At 25.5% G+C, this 24,016-nt stretch overlaps 1 protein-coding gene across 2 annotated transcripts; it reads left to right on the forward strand.

The window, feature by feature from the left end:
- The first annotated feature begins 2,686 nt into the window (after positions 1-2,686).
- LOC119679553 (ras GTPase-activating protein-binding protein 1) lies at positions 2,687-11,483 on the forward strand. 2 transcript variants are annotated; one of them, XM_038091970.1, is made up of 4 exons: positions 2,687-2,974; positions 7,775-9,514; positions 9,584-9,834; positions 10,939-11,483. In XM_038091970.1, exons 2-4 carry the CDS (start codon positions 7,891-7,893, stop codon positions 11,344-11,346), a joined length of 2,283 nt encoding a protein of 760 aa, XP_037947898.1. In that variant the 5' UTR covers positions 2,687-2,974; positions 7,775-7,890; the 3' UTR covers positions 11,347-11,483. The 2 variants fall into 2 exon arrangements, with proteins under 2 accessions (XP_037947898.1, XP_037947899.1); XM_038091971.1 differs by lacking the exon at positions 2,687-2,974 and adding an exon at positions 3,023-3,111.
- Positions 11,484-24,016: the final 12,533 nt, after the last annotated feature.

A 24,016-nucleotide genomic window follows, 5' to 3' on the forward strand; every position in this document is an offset into this window, starting at 1 on the left:
AAATTAAAATAAATGATAATATATTTGTTTCTTTTGTAAAAGAAAAGCGGATTCTATTTAGAATTAATTATCAAATGACTTAAAAACACAGACATAAAATTAACTGAACGATTATATACAATATTATTGATGAAAATTTGAAAGAATACATTTGATTACATAGAAAATTCTATACACTTGTTGAAATACATATAAAAATCATTACAAATATATTGAATTAAATTTTGTATACAAATTCATTTATTTGATTTCATATTGTTTTTTGAATTTATACACATATACATATCCATAGATAAGAAACAATTTTATAAATATATTAGGTTTTTTTATAATTGATTGTTTGATATACATACTTTTATTTAATATGATTTATAACTAACTATCATTAATAATTCAACAATTATATATTTATTAATTATAAAAATTTATTCAGTTAGAATTTAGAATTATGATGGTTAAGACACATTAATTAATTTTATAGGCGCCCAAAAATGATTTCATAATTATTTATTGCGAATTTCCATCAAATATAAAAACAAATGTATATTTGAAAAACCCATTATATATATTTATGCTGAATTTTGCGAATAGTAACAAATTATATTGTAATATATTACGTATGATATAAAAAATTAGAAAACACATGCATATAAATAATGTACGCAACAGAACATTAGTGCTTGAATAATGTTGTAAAATATATATCACTTTATATTTTTTAGATAGTTTTTATGCAAATACGTAAATGTTAAATTTGGCAATGCTGTAAAAACAATCTCTATGCTCTTTTAATACATTATTTTAGTGCTTTGAAAATGCCGCTTAAATGGACAGAAAGAGAAAACAATATTGCTGATTCAGTAAAAGTGTTGCCATATATATACAGACCATAAATATATGCATGTAATTTTAGATATTTTAATCAAGATACTAATTTATACTAGATCTCATTTATTAAGCACTATTGCAAAATTAAATCCTAAAACTTTTCTGATTATTAAATTTTGAGGCAAGATTTAACTTAAATTATGTTATTAATTATAATAAATATTAGTTTCATAAACAACTAAGCTTAGTTTTGATTGCAATTTTGGTGATTAGATTCATTTCGTAACGAAATCAAATTATTAATTTGATTAATAATTATTCGTAACGAATTATTATAATCCAATTCCATCCAGCATTTCTTTTACTAATAAATACATGAATTAATTATATATTAATTTGAATATATAAGATAGAAATACTTCCAATTGCCCTTCTAATATTCATTTTTTCTTTTATTTAAATGAATTAATTTTTACTGTTTACAATTTTTTTTTTCCATATCGTACATAACACAGCAAAAAACAAAAACAAGCATTTAGTATATGTTAAAAGTGATGCCAATTTATTTCAACCACAAATAATGCCGTATTTTTTATATTTGAAAGACAATATTACGGCTATTATTCTGACAGCCATTATTACGACTTAATTGAATTTTTTAAAAATAGAATTTAGTTTAAATTTGTTAATATTAGATACAAAGTAAATTTTTATAAAAACGAAAAATATGCAATATTAATGAGCACAACTATTAAAATTAATTTTAAAAAAATTAAAATTTCCTATGTGAACAGGTTTTTAGCGAAGCAAACTAAATGTAAAAAATTATTATATATGTATTCACTGTAATTCAATTCGAAAAACGCCATAATAAATTTTAGTAAATTGTTTTGTAGTAAAATTTTATTATATATTTTATACAGCCAAACTGCTTATAAGTTTTCCAAATTAAATTTAATTAATAGAATATTAGAAAAAATTTGATGAAAAGTATTACACTAAAACTATTTTTCATAAATATTATCTACTACAAAACTGTTTTTAAGTGTTTGAATATATTAAAACATATTATTTTCACTATCTCACTTAATATTGTATTAAATAGCATTTCAAATTATATAAACACTTATATTAAATGGTTTTACATAAGAGCTGTTTGAGGGATGAAGTTTAAAATAACTTTTGTGTGTTATTAACTAATCAAAATTTAAAAATGTATAAATATTTTAAATTACGAAAAATTATAACAACATTTTGCTAAATCTTATACATTTTTGTTGATGAGGTCTTTTTGTTAAATTTGTAAAATAAAAGTTAAATTTATTATTGTTTAATTCTAAACAATCATTTAATTGGTTTTTGAAAAATTTAGTGGTATCTAAAATGTTTTTATTTAATAATTAGTTTTATACTCTAAAATATGAATAAAAAATTAATAAAACTGAAACAAAAACAATAAATGTTATATATTAGTTATATATATATATATATTGTAAATAGCAATCTATATAACTAGTTAGTAGTGTGTAAAACCAATTCATTGTTGATGGAGCATATTTATCAGTTCTAACGAAAAATATGTTTAAGGAGTAATATGTAAAATAATTATTAGATATAGTATATACTCAACCACAATAATTTTGTTTATTATATTAATGTGTTAGTATTATACATTTTCCCGCTAAAGCTTTGCTATTCATATAAATAATAAAACTACTAGAAACATTCAGCGCTTTCTAAACGTATTGTTGTAAAAAGGACAAATCTATACACCTTAAACAATAAACGAATGAAATAGAAAGAACGCGCAATTAGAACATGCGAAAAAGAAAAGAAGCACTACGAAAAGAGGTTCACTTCAATTCAACACTTGTTCAATTTTAAAGCTGCTGCATTCTTTTCGCATTATTAAATTAAATATAATAAACATTAGAATTTTGAAAATAATTTATATGTAACTGTGATCAATAAATAAAACTTAATTACATAATAAAAATTTGAAAAGAATTGCCAAAAATAAATAGAAAAGTTAAAATTGCAAAGAAGAAGAGAAAAAAAAAGAAGCTGTGCAGACGAAGGCGACGACAACCTCCACGACGAAAAGAAGCGAAGGGAACAAGCCGAAAAAGCCAAACGCTAAGAAAATGTAAAATAAATTTTTATTTATCTTGTGAATAAATTTTCATAATTGTATTTTTGCTTTGGACAAGAAAACAAACTAATATAATTTACATTGTGCATTTACAAAATAATTAAGTATATTGTGATATCAGTTGCAGCTGCGTAAGTTTGTTTGAATTGAAAAAATTATAAAATATGTTTTAATTTTATGAAGAAAAAAAAAACATAGCTTTAAGTTATAAAACTGTATATTAAAAGCCGGTCTCATAAATAATTTTAAAATTTAACAAAATCAAAGTCAAAAAGTTTTCTTTGTGTCTATGTTTTTAGTCATGAATGTTTTGCCATTTTTCCGGCATTTGTACTGCGTTATTTAAGCCTAAAATCGCATGAGCTAACCTAAAAAAAATGTCAGCAATACATACTTTTCTAATTTCGCAATACAAATAATCTTTAAATATATTTATAATTATAGCAAGGCTTTATTATTATTCTGGCAACTTCTTTGAACTATTTTATAAAATTTATGAATGTGTGCTTGTGTACGAAAACAAAGAAATAAAACGTGATTTTATGCGTTCCATTAATTTTGTCCCAAAAGTGTAAGAAAAGTTAGAACGACAAAATTGCTGCGCGTAAGGGTAATGAAATTTGGTCTAAAAATAAATTTTTTCCAAAATATTTGTGTCACATGTAAATATTTGCAACAAATGAAACTATTAAAAAGTTATTATCATAACTTAAAGATATAAAATTAATTTTAAAACAGTTCCATATAAATCCTGAGCAATTCTTGTAAATTTCAAGTGATTTTCACATACAATAAATACTTCTGATAATAATCATGGGATTATAGCTAGAATGCTTGCTAAGCATTCTAGTTTCCATTTAAAGTTTCAATATTAAATGGAATTTCTTTTATGTTAAGTTTTAAGCAATTAATTGATAAAATGTTTTTTTCCAATTTCAAAAATCTTTTTTATTTTTTTGTTTGTGCAGCAAAATGATATCATAAAATTAGTTAATTTTAAATATACACCACTATTAACATAATTATACGCACATAATCAGCGGTTAAATAGTAATATATTTAGAAATAACAACTCATAAAGAAAATGACAATATCAAAATATATCTTTATATATATAAGTTAATATCTTTATATTAAACAGTGATAACTTAATGTCCTAGCTCTATAACTTTTTTAAAAATCTTCACATAAAATATGATATTCCTTTATTTATAGTGCTTGGAAATAAGTTCTTAAAATTAACACAAGTTCCTTTAGTGAATCTACTTTAAAAAGTAGGTTTTTTTTTAAATACAATAGGGTTCCTACCTTACCTATTGATATTCTCTCTGAAATTATATTTTCTACAGCTTATAGGATAGTGTAATAATGTAAAATACTATTTTGTAGTTTTGTTTAAACTAATCAGTAAATGTCTTCAGTGTAAAAATAAGTTATATCGAAACGGTAGCTGGACTATATTTCTGGAATAAATGATCCAAATATACATACATTTTTTTTTTTTATGAATGAAGTTTTCTTGAAAACTTCGTTTTAAAAATCTCAGTAAATATGAGAATACTATTTTTTACCTGAATTACAGTTAATTAAATTCTGCAAGTGCTGTCTTCATTTACTTTACTCATGCGTATACCATTGTATACTTTATAACTTATTCTTATTCATGTTCAATTGTTCCAGACACAAACGATAAGTACTTAAAATAAATTATGCACAAATGAGAAACATATATGCATAAATACATATATTCACATAGATATTTTTTGTCCTAAGAAATGAAAAAAAATGTCAAGATAGGAACTGAAAGCTGTTCTAATAAACATTTCACAGAAAAAAAATCGAAATTGTTAAAAATATCTGTAAAATCCTTTTCACATTAGCCCATTACATGTAGTTTAATTTGATATTTTACAATACAACAATATAAATAGATCCTCTCCAACTATACATTTCTTCATTTCATGGTATCATGAATTAATATTATGTGAAACGCTGGTTGGTAATAATTGTTATTGCATATGTATGTATAACATTACGAATTACATATAGATAATTCGTAATACTCTTCTCTGGTTTTCTTCTATCAGAAACCGGTTTCAAGTAAAAAGCTTCCGCTATTGTGGTTAAAGCCCATTCAGTTTCTATCTAATATATTAGTAAGTTATAGTTCTTGTAAATAATTAGTTCTGATTCACGCCACCTTTAGAACCATGTCAATACAACTTGGATAGCATAGTTCAATCACAGACAATATCGAGAAGATATTTCAACTCTTCAGTTTGAAAGTTGCAGTAGCTAGCATAGTGGCATATTTTTTTTACCAGTGCTTTATCTACTGATTTTATTATTAAGGGTTAATTGTCAAGTAGTGAATCTATCCTCCTCTTTTTTAAGACGTCAGTCATCTATAAATTAATTATCTATGATTGTTAAATACCTTGGAAACACAATTTATTTGTAAGGATCGGGTTTTTTGATTTGGTCTCTGAGTACCTATACACAGTCCATAGAGTTATGCCAAAGAGTGATATATTAGTAGATATTTTTTTAACAGTGCTTTATCCACTGATTTTATTGTTAAAGGTTAATTGTCAAGTAGGGTATCTAACCCGTCTCCTTTTTATGGAGTCAGTCTTCTACATAAAAGTTGTCTGTAGTTTATCACTATCTAAAAAACATATATCATTATTATACCGGTCTAACAAAACCTTAAAAGAATTATAGTGATAAAAATAAAATGAAATGTTGAAGAAGTTTTTTTTTATATAATTTATTTTCTCTTTTAGTACTTTCTTACGCCTGCGAAAATAAACAAATTAAATTAATTCCAACACACATCTCTTATTCCAAATATTTGTTTAATTTTTATTTTTTGTTTTTTAATGGAGACTGCAATTTCCAAAGACTATTCGACTGCAATGCCATAAGAAAAGCGGTAGTGCGTGTGTAGGTTGGTTTACAGCTGTGTTGTTATCCAAGACTGATAAATATTTTGTTTTTGTTTACGTCTCAAAAAAGTGACGGAATGAATGAATAAAAAATTGGATCTTAAAATATTATTTTGTTTTGTCTTAATGATCATTTATCATTGAAAACAACAAAAAAAAAATGCAAAATTGTGCAACTTTGTCACATCGCAGCTGAGGCATAAATCAGTCGAATTAAGTGGGTCACAGCAACTTCTCTTCCACTAAGGTTATATATGTGTTTTGTGGAGTTGTAGACGTGCATTTGCACAGCACTCCTGTTGAATTGCATTAACTTCTATCATTTCTGTTTAATGCATACTCAACGTTTACTCTACTAGTGAATATATATTTCTGCTTTAATAAAATGTGTAGGATGACTGGAAACGAATATGTTGGCTAATAAGCAGAAAATTTCAATTTTGATTATTAGTAAGACAAATCTAATCTTTGACGTATTTTAGCTTAAATAAGTAAAATCAAAATTATTATTACTTATTTCTACTATATTACAATATAAAGTGATAATTTAACATGTATGTATTGTATGGTTTTCTGTAATAATTTTTTTTTTTCAGTTAAGAGTTGGTATTTATTATTTAAAGTTACTAACTCTACGCAGTAATGTGTGTCATTTTAAAAGACAAAACATTTTACAGACGTGATGATCAAATGCTGATCAGATATTTCAACCAAATATCTGATCTGCACTTTAATACGCTACAGCAATCAAAATTGTAATATGAAGTTGAAATTTATTGCTGATAAATCAACTTTTTTTAAAACGAAACTATTCCACAATTGAGCTAGCTTTTTTCACTGGTCGCTGGTGATTGTTTAGTCCATACTTCTTTATTATATCCTTATGTAGTTGACACCTACTCAAACAATTAAATTATTTAAAACAATTAAATGGTGTTTAGAATTAGTACCATTGCATTGATTTGAAAAATAGTATTACTTGTCCTTTCAAAATTGTTTAACATGTACTATACTTCTAGTAGTACGCAATTAGCAGGTTTATTACTTTACTACTTCATCATATAAATGACTAAGTAATATAAGGTTTACGATCTGGATGTACTCGCCTGCAACGACAAGTAACAGCAACTCAGGGCAATACTAATGAATATTGGAGCACTCAATTTCGTATAATTGTTGTATTCTGAGGAGTCCAAAGTTGAGATATTGGAAATCCTTATGCTTTAGATGGAATTGTTTATATGTTAGTGTAGGAAATGTTAGTTACTTAAATTGTTTTATATAACCAACACTAGTGCCGCGCAAATAAACAATACAAATACAGGGATGTTACGCTACCTCAGATGCTCTCATTTACTCGAAAATTTACTGATGAAACGCACTTGTGTATACACAGTGTTACTCAAAGTTACTACGTGAAGCTCGTGGAACAGCCTTACTATGTTAACCTATACAATTTTATTTTCAAATCCCCATACGTTTTGTTGTTGTAAATTTCGATCACGTAAAATGAAAAATTATGATAATAAAAAATTGGAAAATATTGTTTAAAGTTAAATTTCAATAAACAATATACAATCAATGCTATTTAATAAATGACAAAAATTCTCTTGAAGCTCTTGTCTTATTAAGATTTGTTTCGACGGGGTATCTAGCGCCATCTAGTTGTAGAACCATAATATACAATTTTTTTGTGACAATTTTAAATTAAATTACCATAAAAATAAATAAATATTGTTAAAATTATAAATTACATTTTAATTTACTTATGAATTTCTATTCCAAAACATACAAAACATAAACTTTTTTACTGTTCTAATAAAATGTATATATTTTAATTTTTTAGTATCACCAGTTATATAAATTTATATCCGCATACACGCTTATCAATTGCCAAAACATTGAATTCATTATTTAAACAATATACCGAAGCTGCGGCCCAATTAAAAGTAAAAGAACGCAATGGTAATGGATGCAACTCAACCTCAACAACCATCACCACAATCGGTTGGACGTGAATTTGTACGCCAATACTATACCCTGCTTAACAAGGCACCAAATCATTTGCATCGTTTTTATAATAATAATTCTTCGTTTATTCATGGTGAATCAACATTGGTAATTGGACAGAAAAACATCCACAGTCGCATTCAACAGTTGAACTTTCATGATTGTCATGCTAAGATAAGTCAAGTTGATGCGCAGGCTACCCTCGGCAATGGTGTTGTTGTGCAAGTGACTGGAGAATTATCGAATGATGGACAACCGATGCGTCGTTTTACACAAACTTTTGTTTTAGCCGCCCAATCGCCGAAAAAATACTACGTCCATAATGACATCTTTAGATATCAGGATATGTATTCAGATGACGACAATGATGGTGAGTCACGTTCGGAAAATGATGATGATCATGAGCAAACGGTAACAGTAACAGCTAATGAACCACAAAATCAGGTTAATGCTGCTGTTGTGGCTGAACAACAACAGACACTTCCAGCTCAAGTTGTCGCTGCTAATACCGCTGTAATACCGCAACAACAATCACAAGCAGCTACTCCTCAACAGCAAACGATTTATTATCCGATGCCACCAACGGCAGGCCGCCCAGCTGCTGGTATTGTTCTAGCTGCTGCACCACAATCTGCAGCTGTACCAATGGGTACACCATATGCGCCAGCTGGCACTCCCGGTGTTCCACCACCACAGCAATTGCAATCAACACCAGTTAACCAATTAAACGGTGTAATGGCGCATGATGATTTGTTACCAAGCATTCAACAGCAAAATTCCGCTCAACCAACAATTGCTGCTCATACTGGTAGTTCGCCTGTTGTACAGTCCACTAATGCTGCACCGGCTGTCATTACAGCACAAACTCCAACTGGTGTTGCTGCTGTCCCCGTGGCAAGTGCTGCTGCAGGTGCTGCTGTTTTACCTCAAAACACATTGCAAGGCTTTCAACAGCAGTCATCACATATGCAACAACAACTGTTGCAGCAACAGCAGCCGCAAGCATTACAACAGCAGCAGCAACAACAACCAATATTACAACAACAATCACTATTACAATCCCAAAGTCCTCAGCAAAGTGGTGCAGTAAGTGTTGATATCGATGAGTCATTAAATTCAAACAATGTCAATTCAACAATTAGCAACAGTGAAGTTAATGTGCGAAATACGGAACCAGCTCCCGTTGTTGATGATTTTAAGACCATAAATGAACAACAACAACAAGAGAAATATGAAGCCGCTAAACAGCAACAAAATGAGCCCAAAACTTATGCAAATCTCTTTAAATCAACTTCGTCTTCACCCAGTGGTTTTGTAAATGCAGCTTTTCAACAACAACAACAGCTCCAACAGCAACAGCATCAGCAGCAACAACAACAATCTGTAAATAACAACTACCAGCCTAACTCCATGATTTCAATTCAATTTTCAAACTCAAATAACTCAATGTCCACATATAGTAATCGCAATAATGACAATTCATCTTTACGCTCGGATAATAACAGTTTTGGGTCGTCATCACAGCAGGGTAGCGGACCTTTGCCTCAAAGAAATAATGCTGGAAGAATGAATAAAGGTATATAATAATAATTAAATATATTAAACAATAATAAGTAAATATATAAAATAAATTATGTGTTTTCAGATTTTGAACAGCGTAGAACAAGTAATGCTCAACAGTTTGGCGATAATCATCAATTGTTCTTAGGCAACATACCGCACCACGCTTCTGATGAGGAAATCAAAGCTCTTTTCGAACGATTCGGTACAGTTTTGGAATTGAGAATACTATCGAAGGCTGGCGGAAAACTCGCTCCAGGTGTAAGAAATCCCCTTAACTATGGTTTTATAACCTATGAGGACCCAAGCTCTGTTCAGAATTGTCTGAATAATTGTGTAAGTATTAAGATATTGAGAGATAAGATATGTGAAATTGTTAATGCATTATTATGTATTACTATATGTATATTATTATGATTGATTATATATTATTGTGTATAACTCTGTATTATGAAGCTATATATTATAATTTATATGTTCAATATTTATATATTATTGTGTATAACTCTATATTATGAAGTTATATATTATGTATTATTATTTACAGTAGATTGTCGATATAAGGAAAGTTATAATTTCAAGGTTTTTGTTTTTTCAAAAGCATTTGATGCGCAACATTCGTTATTTATAGAGAACATTTTGTATGAGTTTGTTATTTACAAGTACTTGATTGTTCGTTATTCAGTGGATTCATTATATCAGGTCAGGTATTAGTTAACCCGAGAGTGAATGTTTTAATAAACAAATTTTATTTCTATATGTTTGTAAGGATGAATGAAGTCAATAATAAATAAAACACAACTTTTTAAATTAGTTTTAAAAAATATTTTATTATTACCGATATGTTAACTATAGTCTATCTTCAGAGTATATGATTTATATAATTAGTATTATATACAGTCAGTATCATTATTAGTCTATAAAGTATACTTTAATATGATGCTAACAATTAACATTTGGAACTATATTATAAACGCCAACAAATAAAATACTAAAGCAGTAGCTAAAATCGGTTTTTCAACGTATGTATTATGTTCTCTCGTCACAGTCCTTTTCTAATTACTTCTAGAAACTAAGTTCTAGGAATGTAGTAGGTTTTTATAATAAAAAAAACAGTTAGCTTGTTTAAGAAAAAAAATTTTTAGTCAATAAAATAATAATTTATTTAAAATGAGATATTGAAATAAATTGAAATAGACATATAATATTTATAATATTATAATATAATATAATAGATAATATTTAACAGCTGTCTATCTTTAAATCAATTAAATTCTTCATAAAATATATATGAACATATATGACATCTCTATATAATATTTATAAACTGTCTATCTTTAAATAGATTAAATCTTTCATTAAATATATATTATGTAAAGTAAAAATATATAATATACTATGTATAATATAATAATATATATTTTTAAAATATATTTATAGCCATTGTATTTCCCGGAAAATTCTACTTCGTCTGATCGTCAAAAACTCAATGTTGAAGAGAAAAAACCTCGTTCCCGTCAAAATGATATGCCAAGACAAGGCATGGGTAACAACATGAATAATAATAATGGTAATTCGCAGCGTAACAATTTAGGTGGTGGTCCTCCATCACGTTCACTATCCAATTCCGCTGGCGGCGGTGGTGGCATGATGCGTAACAACAATTCCGGCAATAATAATATGCAACGTGGAGGATCGACCGGTGGTGCACCACGCATTGGCGGTACTTTTAATCGTAACGACAGTCGCAGTGGTCCAACTAATAACAGCGGTGGTGGTCAACAAATACGTGGCGGTAGCAATAACAATGCGCAAACAGTTGGTGGCAGTTATGGTGGACGGCGCTAACCATTAATATATCTCTTTCATACGCAACCAACACACCACCAGCTACGCTATACAGCAGGTAATCAAGCTGTAACTACAACAACAACACCGCCTAGACAACAGTAGAATAATATATTATATGTAATAATAATTAAAAAATTTATTTTTAGTTTTATTAAAAAACTATGATTTGTTTTTGTAATTTTTAATTATTTTTTTTTTTTAACTTTACTTACTAATTTCATATAAATTCTGATTTATTGTGTTAAATACTTTTTTAAATATTCTTGTTTTTTTATTTTGAAAATCGTAAAAATTGTGCTCCGGTTACGGTTAGCAATTATGTATTTGTATTTCAACTAGAATTAACTTGTGCGGTGTTAATTTATTATTTAAAACTATATTTTTATGTATTATATTAAACATATTATAACCGTTCGGAATATAACCGTTTTGGAATACAAGACAAATGTGCTACTGTTTGTGCCTTGGAGCGCGATTTGTACTTCGAATTTTGTTAATAATTGTTAATTTATTTTAAAAAAATTTATTTTTATTAAATTTTTTCTTTTGTATAAATTATAAATATATATGAAGTCTGTATAAATATTGAAAAAAAATTTAAAAAAAAATGTGTGAAAAATTGTGTGAGAGTGACATAAAAACTGAAATCGTATTACAGTAAAACTGTTTTTATGTTTAAAAATAGTTTTACTGTATTTTATTTTTTAATTAAATTTCAATTAATGTGAAAATGGCTTTTATTTTATCTATCTTTTTACTAACAAGTCAAAAATGAAGTTAAAACATTTTTTGTTTTTGTTTCTTTATAAAAATATATTATATTATATTTTATTTATTTCTTTTATTTTTCTACTAGTTTTATATATAATTCATAAAACAAAACAAAAAAAAAACATAACTTCCCAAATAAATAAACATTTTTATAGCTTAAATTCGAGTTAATGAAGAAAACCGTAAAATCTGTTTAAATTAAACATAATTAAAACTAAATATATACATATATATATATATATATATATTAAAGAAATTAAAACAAAAATGCAATAAAAAAGCAAAAGAAAGACTTGTAAAATTAAAAAGTTCGTATGTTTATAAAAAAAAGCGAAAAAAGAAAAAAATAAAAAAAAAATGGAAAAACTACAAATTAAAATAAAAAAAAAATGTCGAACTAGTGTTTTTATCAGCATAAATGTAAAATGAAAAGTTATATATGTTATATGTTTTAAATGTATTTATATATATATGACACTTGGAAATTAGTACAGAAACGGTCAGGTCATGCAGCTATATTTCTAGGAAATTATGAATTATGTATGGTGCTCAAAAGTTGTTTTAATCAAGCTGCGCTGGAAGTACAAAATTTTATTTTTTTAAGATGTGCTTGATACCAATTTTAGTATATTACAAAGTAGAGAATGATGCATGTGAAACAAACACGGGAGGATTTTATTGACACCAGTTTTGAAAATATTTCTTATTTATATAAAAAAATTAACAAAAAAAAATGTATTTTTAATTTGAAAAACGAAAGTATATATATATATTGCTTTTTTATTTAAATAAGTATTTGGGTGGTGCTTTGCGTGCGTGTTAATTTCAATTTTTATAATATATATACTATAGTTTTACATTTATGCTGACGGCACTTATTTAAATTAAAAAAATAAAAATTAAATTAATGTAGTTCATTTTTCAACATCAGTTTAAAGTTTAAAATAAATTAAATAACATACATTTATATATAATTAAAAAAAGTTCTAACATATTAATATATCTGAGAAGTTGAAGAAAACTAAACTTAAATAATAACTCATAAATAATAGTTTTAAAATTAATTTAAAATCTAGTTTTGCAACAGAAAAAATTTACATTTAAAAATACTGCAGGTTGAATAAAAAAATTATTAAACTATAAATAAAATATATAAAAACTATTATTAAAAAAAAAAACAAATATTTGAAGTACATCTTTCGATATTAAATATTTAATTTTTTTATAATAAAAGTATTGTCGTTGCCTTTCCGCATCAAATTCATAAATTCTACTTCCTAAAATCATGTTCGAACATTTTATCATCAACACACAAAAAGTTTAAAAAAATTAAATATATACGTATATATATAAAGAATTAATTTTAAAGTAAATTATTAAAGTAAAAAAAGAAATTAAGAAAAACGTATTTTCTTATAACGTTAAAAAAAATGAATATATATAAAATGTATAAATTATATATTGTTTTTATTTTTAAATTTTATTTTTTCTTTTTTTAATGTTAAAAAATTTTTCTATAGTCAAAAAAGAAGAAAAAAAAATATTAATATAAATAAAAACTTACATTATTTAAAAAAAATAATTATTATTTCTTCTATCCATTTTTATTTTATTTTCTATTTTTAACCCAAAATTATGTTAAAAACCATGTATAACTTTTATTTTAAATTTTATATAAAATTATAATTTATAAATTACAGTACTTTTAAAACTGCAGGTCATGTAAAAACAAATTAATTTAAAATTTTAGTTTACGTGTAATTTACTAAAAAAAATCAAACAAAATAATTAAATCAACCCTCTCAAAATAAAAAGTATACAAATAAAAAACAAATTATTTAAATAAAAGTATTTGTTTTATTTTTTTACAACAAATATAAAGAAATAAATGAAAGCAATAAACCTTCAGGATTTCATAGTGGTTTGAGTTAAAAGCAAAGGTAAACGAAAGGAAATTATTTTGTAATTTAAATTAAAAAGAAATTCCATATAATAAACAAAACAAAAATGAGCTCTATGAAAACTTATTCGCACAATATTTTAAAAATTTATTATATGAAAAAAAAGAAAAAAATTGGTGATACCGGATTTAATATCATATAAGGAATTTAATACTCAAATTATAAGTTTAAAAATAAAAACTAAAATTTATAAAAAATAATATATATACATATATTTCAAAATTATTTAATAAAAGTTTTATATCTTAAGTTTTAGGAGATAAATATATAAGCGTGCGTTAAAATTATATATTAAGCTACGTCAAGAGAAGAAAAAAATTGCTAATATATATATTTAAATTCGAAAAAATTGTTGTTTTATTTAAAAAGAACGATGAACAAATCCTTTTGAATCCGCCAGTAGCAGTGCATCTTTGTCTCTGTACAATAGGGCCTTTGTATTTCTCCTTTGTAAACTTATCATTTATAGGTTTGTAGACTACTTTTTCAAAAGTCTTTAGGTAAATAAGAGTATATAAGGAAATGTTAAGTAATGGCGTTAGTTATTATTTCTTATAATGTGTATTTATGGCTTAGAAGTTTACGTGAAACCAGAGATTTACCACACTCTATAGGTTTTTTTCTTGAGATTTAAACACTTAAAATGATTATTAAGAAAATTAATTATAAGAAAAAAATTGTATAGAGTTGTAGTGACATGAGGTTTGCCTAAACATCTTTCCATCCAGCATCTCCGAAAATACCAATCATTTACACAAATTTAAAAATTACTGAAAAAAAGATCCTATACAGGCATAAACTATACTAGCACTTTCAACGAGCATAATAATAATCGAGCAGTTCGTGTAAACTCTATTTCGAACATTTGGATTGAAAACTTTCAATTTCTAACTTTTCGGACAACTTATCAACTAATTCTGTTATTTCATTTTCCTTTTCTTTGATATAAATATGTATAGCATTAATTCTCGACCTCAATATGGTGATCCAATATATTCAAACCGCTCACAGCGCTTGGTCACAAACATACTCGAACACAAAATCGATCAGATTAAACAATATTTAGAGCACTAGTTTAAACAACATATGGTATAGATGACAAGTTACGTTAGGTGGTAGTACCGGATTTCTGTATGTGGTTTAAAACAGATAATACTTCTAAAGTACCAGAAGCAGTATAATATATCTACCATACTACCAAAGGTATGGAAGCATTCCCCAAGATTGCATTTTATAGCTCTAAACCAAACGCTTATGCCGATTATGTACCGCTCACTACTTTTATTGGAGTTTCACTATTTCGAAAAATCATGAAACGATATAGGTTAATAGAGCTCTAAGTATAAGGAATATGTAAGTACTGGATAAATCTTGGTTTGGTTTTTTTAATGGTATGTATAAACATATCGATGTACAAAGGAAGGACAATATATATGTAAAGGTATTTTATGAAAAGTATGTGATTCTAAGGCAGGATGTTAATAAATTTGGGAGCATAAATAATGGAATACTCTCCCAGGCAGTTCTGTTTAGGTATATAGTATATAAATATTCAATAGACTTATTTAAAATATTTGAGTGCTAAGTGACCAGAGAAAAAAATTGAATTGACAGAATATTACTGGAAACAAAAACTAAGAAACGGTAAGTGGAACATGGTATAAAACACGATTAGACCCTTTCGTAACTATAAACAAACAAATGATGAATATTATGTTGTATAGTCTATTGAAGATAAAACGCTGTGGGTTGTGGTGATGGATATGTACTCTCAATAGATTTGAAAACATTCTTGACAGAATAGTCCTTTTCTTTTAACTCAACGTAGTGTGTAAGAATTTAAACTATTATTTTTACAAACCAATTATTTTTACATTGAAATACAACTATGTTATATATATAGTTATATTTATTCATATAGTTTATTTAACGTAAATAATTAATTTTTTGTTGTTATATATATAAAAGTTATATAGGGCTGAACTGGTTAGATCTTTTTAGCTAACAATATGATGAATGGAAACTTTAATTTAATTAAATTTTATAATTATTTAAAGGTAGCTTTATGTTTACTTTTATTTTAAAAATTTAAAATAAATGTGTTAAAAAAAATAGGAATATTCGGCGAAAATTTTCCTTAAATGTATATAACGGGGGTTGTTAAAAATCTTGCTCTAAATTTTCAATGAAATTTCTTATTCTAGTTTAGAGCCCTTACTTTTGCTAGATCACGTAAGCGTGATTTTAAGCAATTTGTTTTTTCATTTAAAGTTGCTGCTAGATCTACTTTAGCTATTCGGGCCTTCATAGAATTTTACTGGATAGAACATAATTTATATTATTACCTTTTTGTTATAAATGCTGTTTTTTTTTTCGTATATTAAATGGAGAGTACATATCCTTGAAAAAACCATTCTTTCACAAATATAACCGTAACTAACTAAGATGTAGGTTTAAGAACCAATATATCATCTAAACATATTACCTAAAGCTTTCATTTTTTAGATGACTTTCAAAGTAAATATAAGAAGCTCCCAAAGACTGTTGCTACTATTAAAATAAAAGTAATAATTAATTTTTTTTGGATTTTTATAGTTATTGCAATTATATATTAAAAGCAATGCATACTTACGGATGTCAGAAAACCATTTTAATTAAAAAACTTTTATTTTTAGTTATTTAAAAAAATATGTATTTTATTTATGTATTAAAATATATACAGAATAAAATTATATATATATTTTTAGACAAAAATCATTTCAAATTAATTTTTTAAAATAACGATTATATTTGTTTTAAAATATCGTATAATAAAATTATGTTACTATATAAAAAATCAAGTTTAATAAATACATAATTCAAATGAATTAAAAAATTAATTATTTGTTTTATATATGTGCAAGATGGATGTAGCATATAGCATAAGAGCTATTATAAAATATTTAAAATATACTTATAAATAAGTTTCATGGTTTTTAGGGAAAAACTTCCGTAGATAAATATAATTTTAGTCAGATCATACAATTGATATCGGAAATACCTATTATATATAATCGATTCAAATTTTAATAATTTATTTATATTTTGAGAACTTTTTTCTATTTACAATAATTTTGATCAAATCTTTTTACCATATTTTAATTAAAGGAAGAACTTTCTTTAAACGACGAATATATTTTCAACTTATAGACACTACAAATAGTGTGTTGGTCTTAACTATTTTATGTAGACTTTAGTTAATTAAAGAGAGGAAGAAACTTAAGTGGATATATAAAATATATACTCACAATTCAAATTATTGAAAGTTATATTATACATTATGTTAAGTTAGGATGGCAATCCAAAAAATTAGGACCCTTTTACACCCAAATGTCATGTCAATATAATTAAAAACTATCTAAATAAACATTCTGTATTAAATTTATTGATTTCGTATTTTATTTATATTTTTTTGAACTTTGACAACTGGCGTTAAATTTGAGGAAGGAGTACATGGATAAATTAATTTGACAGTAGGGTCTTGTGAAGTAAACATAGAAATTATTAAGTATCAAAAGGAATTTGTGGAAGAACATGACAATCACGTAAATATAACATACCAATCCGTAAACAAATAATGAACAATTATTAAATATAACTTCGTCTCTACCCTTTACAGGGACATCGCTTATATGTTTACAGTTTTTTCATCCCTTAACTTTCAATCAAAAAAAATGTCTGATTTTCTAGTGTTAGGGGTTAAAAATCCAATACATCTGTAAATCATTTTATGTGACAACATGGAAGTAATCATCACAATATTAGTTTTATAAATTTTTAAAAGCAAAAAAAAAAAATATTATTATATAAAACACTGAATCAATAGTATCACCTATAATATTACAGGATTTACTTATAATAAATTTGACAGTAATCAGCAAAATAGGATAATACAGTTTTCAAGGAATAGAACAAACAGTCAGGCATCCATTCAGATTAAACATCAAACAAGTGATGTTAGTGGGGAACATTTTAAGCTATTCTCAAGCATTTACCAAATGGTAGATAGTGGGTAAGCCTTTACAAGTTATAAAGAAGGGATGATGGAATTGGTAAAGTTTCGTGCAATCTATAAGTGTTGCATCGTAAAGCTAAAAAAATAAATAGAGAAAATAACAAATGACAAAATAAAGTATAATCTTTCACTTGTTGAAACCTAAACGCCAGAACATTTTTGTACCCTAAGAAAATAATCCCGTAACCACTCTACTTGTTACTATCTTAATAAATAAAATAACTCCAGAAACCTAGAGTAAAATGGTTTAGAGAATGTTTGAAATTGAAGTGAAAATAAATGTCCATTTAAAGTGCATATGGTGAGCTTCAAAGCTTTTACAAGCAGTTACCCAATTGAACTACTATTCTTCATATTAGAAGTATGAAAATAAATAAATATATAACACGCTACCTGAAACTGATACGATCTTCCATATGTATAGATCTCTTTGCACAACTTTTAAAATGCAGAAGAGAAATCTGAAAATTATATTATAGTCATATATGTCATACTGGGTCAGACAGACAAAACATGGATGTGCCTTATTAAAAATATTTAACACCACGAAAGCAATATAATATTATACTAATTATATTAATGATGTAGAAAATTGTGTGGATCTTAAATGAAACTATCCTAAGTCGAGATACCGGGCTCAATCTGACTTTAATCCGTCTGAGCCAAAAATCAATAATGCTCAAATTATGTAGTATGTGTATAAGAAATTTACATTATGTGACAAGTAGTAGTTTAGTCTACAGCACACGGCTATATCCTGACCTCAATTGCGCTATGACAATTCTCTCTGCACGAGTAAGGCTGGGCTACTTTCTTCCCTAGATATAAAAAATGAAAGCCTGTTCAGGTCTTTCTTGCCGTACAACTGTTATTTTGAAGAGGATAAAATAACATGGTGGGCTGTAAATATTCAATGTTACACTGATATTAATTTTATTGTAATAGTCATCGATGTTTACATGATCAAAAGACGAATTAACGTATGCACCGTGGAGGAAGGGTTTTACTTTCTTTATGGCAACATAGCAAGAATATTGCCATTGAGATTACCATCTATATGTTCTTCCAAATAAAAATTTTGATTCAAACACAGCATGTTTGTGAAGTTAAAGATTGATACAACCAACAACGAGAATGTTTTGTTGAAGATGAATCCATCAAGAACAAGGCGTCGCTTTCAAGATCAGGAACTTTCTTACGGCACCACATGGAAAAATCTTCAAAAGGATTCGCAAAAAAATCAGTTGACCTAACAACTTTAACCCGATCATCATTTAGTGGTTAAATGGGTTCTTGTAAATAACCATATTGATGCATTTTGAATTAAACAAAACCGAAATACTTTTTACGAAGTGTTTAAGATCACGAAATCCCGACAGTTAAGTGAGGTTTATCGGTATAATAGTATTATTGAATCAAATTTTTTGAAAATAAAACTACAAAAAACTACAGACTATGACAACTTGTTTTTTGTGATATTAAGTAGATAATTTCATTTTGGACGATGTGGTTTTAGCAAGATGGTGTATACGCCCCATCTATCTCGTAATATACAAAGGAAAATTAAAAATATAAAGCTTTTATTTGATTGTGTTTTATAAGTTAATTGCATAAACTGACAATTAAAAGGACAAATTAAAAGAAAAGTAATGCTTTAACGTATAAAGAATTATGTTGGTAAATGGGTATGACATAAATATATAAATATTAGTTCAGATAATTCCGATTCCGATTAATATTACATTATTTATTTGTACAATAGTTCGTATATTTTTGTAAGTAAAAATTTTATGTTATGCTACATTTGTAACTACTTAAAGGTGCTGAGAGGAATTCAATAATCTTTCATCTTTCAATAAGGATTAAAATAAAACTGTGAAATAATAGTAAATTTCTCTGTAATATATTCTAGAATATTTGAAAGTATATACCTACAGGTAAAATAAACTGATTTCTACGAGTTACTACTATATATGTAAATATCTATAAATACTTTTACATATTAACCAATCATAAATTTTTTAGTCAAGGGTCTGAATCGATTAGATTTTGTCTCTGCACTAAATTAGTTACTTATTTAATTGATCGCATTAAGCTTCATACGCGTATTACTTACCCTTCTTTAGGCATTTACGTAGCAAGTAGAAGTATATCCCTCACGCGAACTGTAGCAGTATGACCGATAAGCCTCGTGTTAGAACACGACTTACTACATTTAAGAAGAACCAATATATGTCAGGTGACTGCAGCACACTATGTTGCGGGTTCTTGAAAGAAATATTGAAATATTGAATAATAACTTTTTACTGATGATGAACTAAGCATTAACTTCTTAAAACTGAATGCCGTACAAATAATTTCATTAATTAATTTACATTTTTTGTTTTATAAACGTTTAACGTATATATATAAAACGTACATAGGTGTTAAGGATGTTTTGTTAAATAGAAAAAAAAAACGAAAGAAAGAATTTCTAATAGAGGGAGAAATTTTGAAGCAATTAATAGAGAGTACATGTATATATAAATATATAAGATACATGTTATATATTATGTATCAATGTTTATTGTAAACGATATATATGAAAATGGCTGTGCTTATATGTAGGTTTGCATAAAATAACACAACATAGCTTGGAAATTTTTTCAATATTTGTTTTTTAAAAAAAAATATTATTGATTTATTTATAACAAATATGTTAAAATGATTAAATTATATACGTATGTATATAGTATAAATATATATTAAATATATGTGCGCATGTTTTGTATATACTTATATCAATATAAGAAAATGCTGCTCTCGTAATATAAGTCAAAATGTATATAGTTTTTAATTGGTATATATAATAAGAGATTACTATATAAAATCATTTTAAGAACTTCTTTAAGTTTCTTCATAAAAACTGGTCAAATATTTTATATTTTTAATATATTTAATAAAATATATTTATTATACGAACATACGGAGATAAGTTTATTTTAATGAAAACTCTAAAGAGAATTGGCATATATTTTATATAATAAAATATTAAATATGCTTAAAATAATTATTATAATTCATTTTAATTGACTTTCTGATATATATATTTTATATAATATCGAATAATAAAGTTTATGATTTAATTATATATATATATTTGTTTTATATGGTATATTAGATGTATTTAATTATAACGAAGATATATTCATTTTAAAGGTAAATCTATATTTTGCATTCGTTGTTAAATGAAGTGTTACTTACGTTTTAGTGATATACGTTTATTATAATTTATATACAAAATATATATATTTCTATATATATTATGAATATAATAATTTAGTATATATTAAATAGATATATAAAAATTAGTATAAAACATAATTATTTATATAAATATATTATTATAGTTGATCTGAATATTCAATATTTCAATAACTGGAAATATAAGAGAAAAAATATGTATATAAATATCAAAGATATATTACCCAAATATCGTACTTACTTACTGGGGACAGTTAAAAAATTTCTCAAAACAATATAAATAAGTATATAACAAGCTAATATATAATAATATATAATTCCTTATAATTCTAAAATATAACTTATCGGGGAAAACTATTTATTACGTTAAAAAAAAACAAAGTATGATAGGTTTTTGTTGAGTTGATCAAAATGTAGTTTAAAGATTTGTTTGTTTTTATTATTATTATTATAGAAAGACTAACAAAAAACTACGCAATAAACTATATAGTAATGTTATGAATAACAGCAATGGCAACTAAGACCTTCAGCTGAGTATTACTATTATAATATAATAAGGGGATTTCACGATATCGGTAATAGAAGAACATAGTAGAAATGTCAACTATTATTATGTTACTTAGTTACCGAACTTATTACCTCAGATTGTAAACACTCCTTATATATGTATTTATATATGCAAATATATTAATTTGTCTTCTGAATAAAAACTATTAAATTTTTTACTGTATTTTTAAACCATTTAAAATACAGCTCTTTGATAATACATATATGGATATCAACATACTGTTGAAAAATGAAGTTTTGAATATCGTTAGGTGCAAGATATAAATATTTTTCGAAATTATCAAAGTTAATAATATAAATTAATAACATTATCTAAAGCAATGTGTTTGAAAACCCATTCAAAAACAATTTCTTTGAGAAGTGTTTTCTAATATAAAAAAATCATCATTTTCTCTCGTTCAGAGTATATCACACTGAGGCATTCAAGGATTCATTAAAATAAATTATAATCCAATTTTTTACGCATAATGAAAAATAAAATTAATTTATAATAAATTAAAATTATATAGCGTAATGAAACTGTGATATGACTTATAACATCATTAGTTATATATAATTTCTTCTGATCTATTTCATTTATAGTTATTATATTTATTTAAATATAACAATACCTATACAATGACATATATCATTATTGCCGGATTATTGAAAAAATATCCATCATAAATCCTTTTGCATATGTTGACTTTAAACAACTATAGTCGGGGTTGACATGTAAATATAAACAAAACATAGATATAAAAAAAATAAAATTAAAAAAAAAAATAATAATAAAAAAATAAGAATGTATACCTAGTCGATGACGCGAAAAAAGTAAGTAATGAAGGAAGTGTTTTTTCAGTAATCCGGTAATCTCAGAGTATAAAATAATATCTGGGATATATTCATTATTACAATATTTGCATTGAACTGTCTAAATATCTATAAAAGTTCTAATATTATATGAATCTACAAAATTCATCACAATTATAATAAATTATTTATATCAACTTTATAAGAATTATAGGATGACTTTTAAGCAATATCAAGTGACTTGGGAGAAGCATTTAACCATAGACAACTTATATATAGACGTCCACCAATGCAACTTTAAAATCGGTAACAGATTTATATCTCCGACAAAGTCCAAGTCTTTTACTTACACATAGAATCATAATTTATTTGAAAAGCTCGACTTTGCACCCTCTGAGTATACTTTATACACGGTTTATTTTACATTTGGAAGAGCTTCACGTTCTCAATCTCTGTATGTGTGCTTTCATATATAATAAACGTGCGAATGAAGACACGGTGTTTTAGAACAAAGGGTGAATTTAATTATATTTTAGTTAGCATTTATTTTCCATGGCGTTGGACTTTAATATATAGGTTGTCTGTGATTTTATTTTTATTCGTTATATATTTTACAAAAGTTAATATACACACAATTTAATATATAAAAAGAAAAATATGCCTAAATATATAAGATAACTACTTACGTATATTTTATTATATTATAAACTTTACGTCTTTCATCTAATATATATATATATCATCTTCTAATATATATTTTGTACCTTTGTGGTTTTTATTTCGACTATAAATATAGCTCGTCCCCAGTAGTAATAAATTTTTAAAAAAAACCTTGAAAATTTGTTATTCTTTTAATAAATAAATAATATGCCGTTATAACTTATTTTAAAAATAGTAATAATTTTATTTTCATAAAATAATATTTATGTAATATAATGTATTACAATATTTAATTCTTGAAAAGTATATATAATAAAAATTAATTCAATAATGCATTAGGTATATTCATACTATTAATATCATTTTGTATAAGTTTAAATTGTTGGACAAATGACAAATATATATTGATAATGAGATTGTTTAATTCATTTGGCTCTCATATCATATATATATTTTTATAATTATTTTTTATTAATATATTCAGTTGATTGTTATTTACTTTCGATGTTCTTTTGTAAATAAATTTCATCAATTAAATAGAATTCTTAAAAAAAATGTGTTTTTATATATGTTTTTGTTTTATATGTATATAATTATAAATATATTTAAAAAAAAAAAT

Source organism: Teleopsis dalmanni, chromosome 2 (genome assembly GCF_002237135.1).
Source record: "Teleopsis dalmanni isolate 2A chromosome 2, ASM223713v2, whole genome shotgun sequence".
NCBI classification, from domain to species: domain Eukaryota; kingdom Metazoa; phylum Arthropoda; class Insecta; order Diptera; family Diopsidae; genus Teleopsis; species Teleopsis dalmanni.